At 41.5% G+C, this 2,894-nt stretch overlaps 1 protein-coding gene across 1 annotated transcript; it reads right to left on the bottom strand.

The window, feature by feature from the left end:
• Nucleotides 1-316: 316 nt before the first annotated feature.
• Nucleotides 317-948, bottom strand: LOC131288484 (uncharacterized). Its single transcript, XM_058317621.1, has 2 exons — nucleotides 864-948; nucleotides 317-802 (listed from the first exon to the last, which is right to left on the bottom strand). Exons 1-2 carry the CDS (start codon nucleotides 940-942, stop codon nucleotides 432-434), a joined length of 450 nt encoding a protein of 149 aa, XP_058173604.1. The 5' UTR covers nucleotides 943-948; the 3' UTR covers nucleotides 317-431.
• Between the last annotated feature and the right edge of the window lie 1,946 nt (nucleotides 949-2,894).

Genomic DNA, 2,894 nt, shown 5'->3' with positions numbered 1-2,894 from the left:
AAAGCTAAAGAAAGCAAACATTTTATGGTAACATCGGAAATAGTTAGTAAAGTGCTATCGAAATGGCTACAATCGGTAACATTTGGAAGGCACTTTTGCCGGTATGTGGAGTGTTAAACCATTAAACCAAGTGCATGACCCACATAAAGGAATCCGGAAGCTAGCACTCTTCAGTCTGCACCCATCATCGTCGACCAAAGGCAACCTTCTGCCGATCACAGATTCATTCCGATCACAGATATAAAGTGGAAGGACGTGCCCGATTTCCGTTTTATTTTTCTCGATCTTCATTGCAATTGTGCGATCATTCAATGCAATGTTGCCGAGCGTCTTCACACGCAAGCAAGATTAAGGAAAGAATTTCATTGCCTAGAAGATTGGTTGTTAAATATTTTCGTCTGATCTTGACATTTTGCGAAATACATCGAATTTCAACGCGAACAAAAGGAATGGTTCGAAATTACAGCTGATGTATGCGCATTTATGCCATGTAGCATAAGCAAAAGTATAGCGATCACATGAAAAACAGCTTGATGACATATAGCATAAGAACTGGTGTTAGCCTTGTCTTCCAGCGACGATATCGTGATGTGCGTCACCTCTTCCATCGAGAGTGTCGTGATGGCCGTCACCTCTTCCACCGAGAGTGTTGTGATCACCGACGGTTTGCAAAAATCCGCATCCTGTTGCGTGGTACGCCACTTGTGCTCGGTACGCTGAAAGATGTGTTTTAGGAACGCATTGATAACGTTCTCGTCATTTTTTTCCAGAGTTGTGCGTCTAGAGAGCACACGAGCCGTTTCTAAAATAGATAAAATGATAATTGATGTAACCGATTGACATAATTGCTTGCCATGTAGTACCTGAGTAGAGCGTGGAATTGATCGATTTGCAGTAATACAAGATAGCGTAGTTGTCATAATCTACGCCGAGAATTTCCATAAGGCTTTCTGGAACGATAGTTTCGAACATCTTAATATCATTTTCATTTTAAAGATTAACTTTGACACCTATTTAGGACAAAAATAAAAAAAATCTGCTAAGGCATGATCATAGCGATGCCGCTGAGAAGAGCGTTCCTTGAATAATGCAATAATGTTAATAATCAATAATAAGAGATTCAAAATGAGAGAAACAATAAATGGAGTATGATATTGGACCATGTTAAAACATATGATAGTTTTGCAGAATGTTCAAGGGAATGTTCAAGTTTTCAACTTTTTAATCTTCTTCTTCTTGGCGTAACGACCGTCTTCGGTCGTGCCTACCCGTATGGGTTTATCAGCATTTTTCCCTTCCAGTACGTGAATAGTCAGTCGTCTCGTACAAGGGAGGGTCTCGATTGGATTGGAATCCACACACCTTTTTCCTTATACTTACCCGGCTCATCGCTTTTGCTCGTGTTGAACCGTTCGGAGAACTTGGGAACTTTTTTGGATTTAAGCTCTTCCGGTTCTGCGTTACCACCAACATAGACCGGTGTTCCATGTTCAGTGATTTGGTACGACTTCAGAATATGAAAGCTTCCGTTCTCCGCGGCTCGGTAGTTCATCACCACGCAATCCTCCTGCTCGGGATCGGATGGATCGTACAACCGGCTAGCTTCGTACCACATTCCGGCAAACTGCGGATAAAGGAAATTTTAGGTCAAACTGGGTTAGCAACCAGTAGATGCACGTGAAAGTTCTCACCTTTGCTTCATTGAAATGGTATGGGTTCATTGTCATGCACGTTTTCGTAAAGATGACACAAAAGCCCGAACCTGCAGCACACCACCAGCAAACCATCAGCAGCAAACATTTCGGAAACGAACACATTTTCTATGTCCACCAAATCTTTAGTTTTTATGCAATTGATGGTTAAAATAATGCCGATGAAATATTTTTTTGACAACGTCTCGTTTATGATTAAGCGTTTGCTCAGCAATGGCTGTAAAACTAACACCCCGAAACCGTACAATCTTAGGAAAGAGTTGTTTACTGGACCTTTGGCGGCTAACTGATATGAATGTCAAACTGCACTGTGTTTGCAGCTGCCGAATAGCTCGTGCGGCTCGAAGTAGTAAACGCACGAAGATAAAGTACAGCGAGGTAGTATGTGTTCTATTCTGGTTCTAGCTTTTGTGCGCAAACGAACTGCGTTTGCGGGACCGTCATTAGCTTCTCGATGACGATCGTTCCCGTTGATGATCCCGTTTCGTCTGGTCTAGTGAAGTCTGTTGGATTTGCGTTACAACCCAGCGAAAGGATTTGATCCTATTCGTCCGGAGAGCTGTTGAACTATTGAGAGCTGAACACGAAATTTACGTAGAAGTGTAACTCTTACTTCTATTATCTTCCTGTTATTTTTCTCTTTCGCTTCCGAGGGTTCATATCTGCTCCTAGAAGCAGGAACATGAGAATTGTCGCTTTTGGATTGGACGAAGATAAACCCTGTTCAGTAGAGTTTTAAAAAAATGGTTTAAGCTAACTATAGCGCTAACGTTGAGTTTGACCTGATACTAATTTGGTAATCCTGGCTTTCAATAAGCATGTTTGTTTCTTGTTCCCGACAATTTCGGTGATTTTTTCTTCAATGTTCCTCAATGCAAACCCACTAGAAACAACAACAGTTTGTTTGCAGACGCTTGTTGAAGTGGCCTTCCGGTGGCCTAGTTTTATCCGTGGGTTTCTCCCACAGTAACTTCGTTATCAATAACCAACTCACACACATACACATTAAGGATGCCAGATGTTCTGATGAACCTAACCAGAACATGTTGCATTCACAATCAATTTTTTGCAAATCACTAACAATACACACACTCTATGGAAGATTGTTCGGCTTGGTGGTCTATAACGGTCTAGATATGCGCCCTACTGGCATTTATGCTTATATTACAATTAAATCAATTC

The sequence above is a fragment of the Anopheles ziemanni genome, chromosome 3, assembly GCF_943734765.1.
Source record: "Anopheles ziemanni chromosome 3, idAnoZiCoDA_A2_x.2, whole genome shotgun sequence".
Lineage (NCBI taxonomy): Eukaryota > Metazoa > Arthropoda > Insecta > Diptera > Culicidae > Anopheles > Anopheles ziemanni.
Note: the sequence above shows the minus strand (reverse complement) of the source record. Positions and strands in the feature narration are given on the sequence as shown.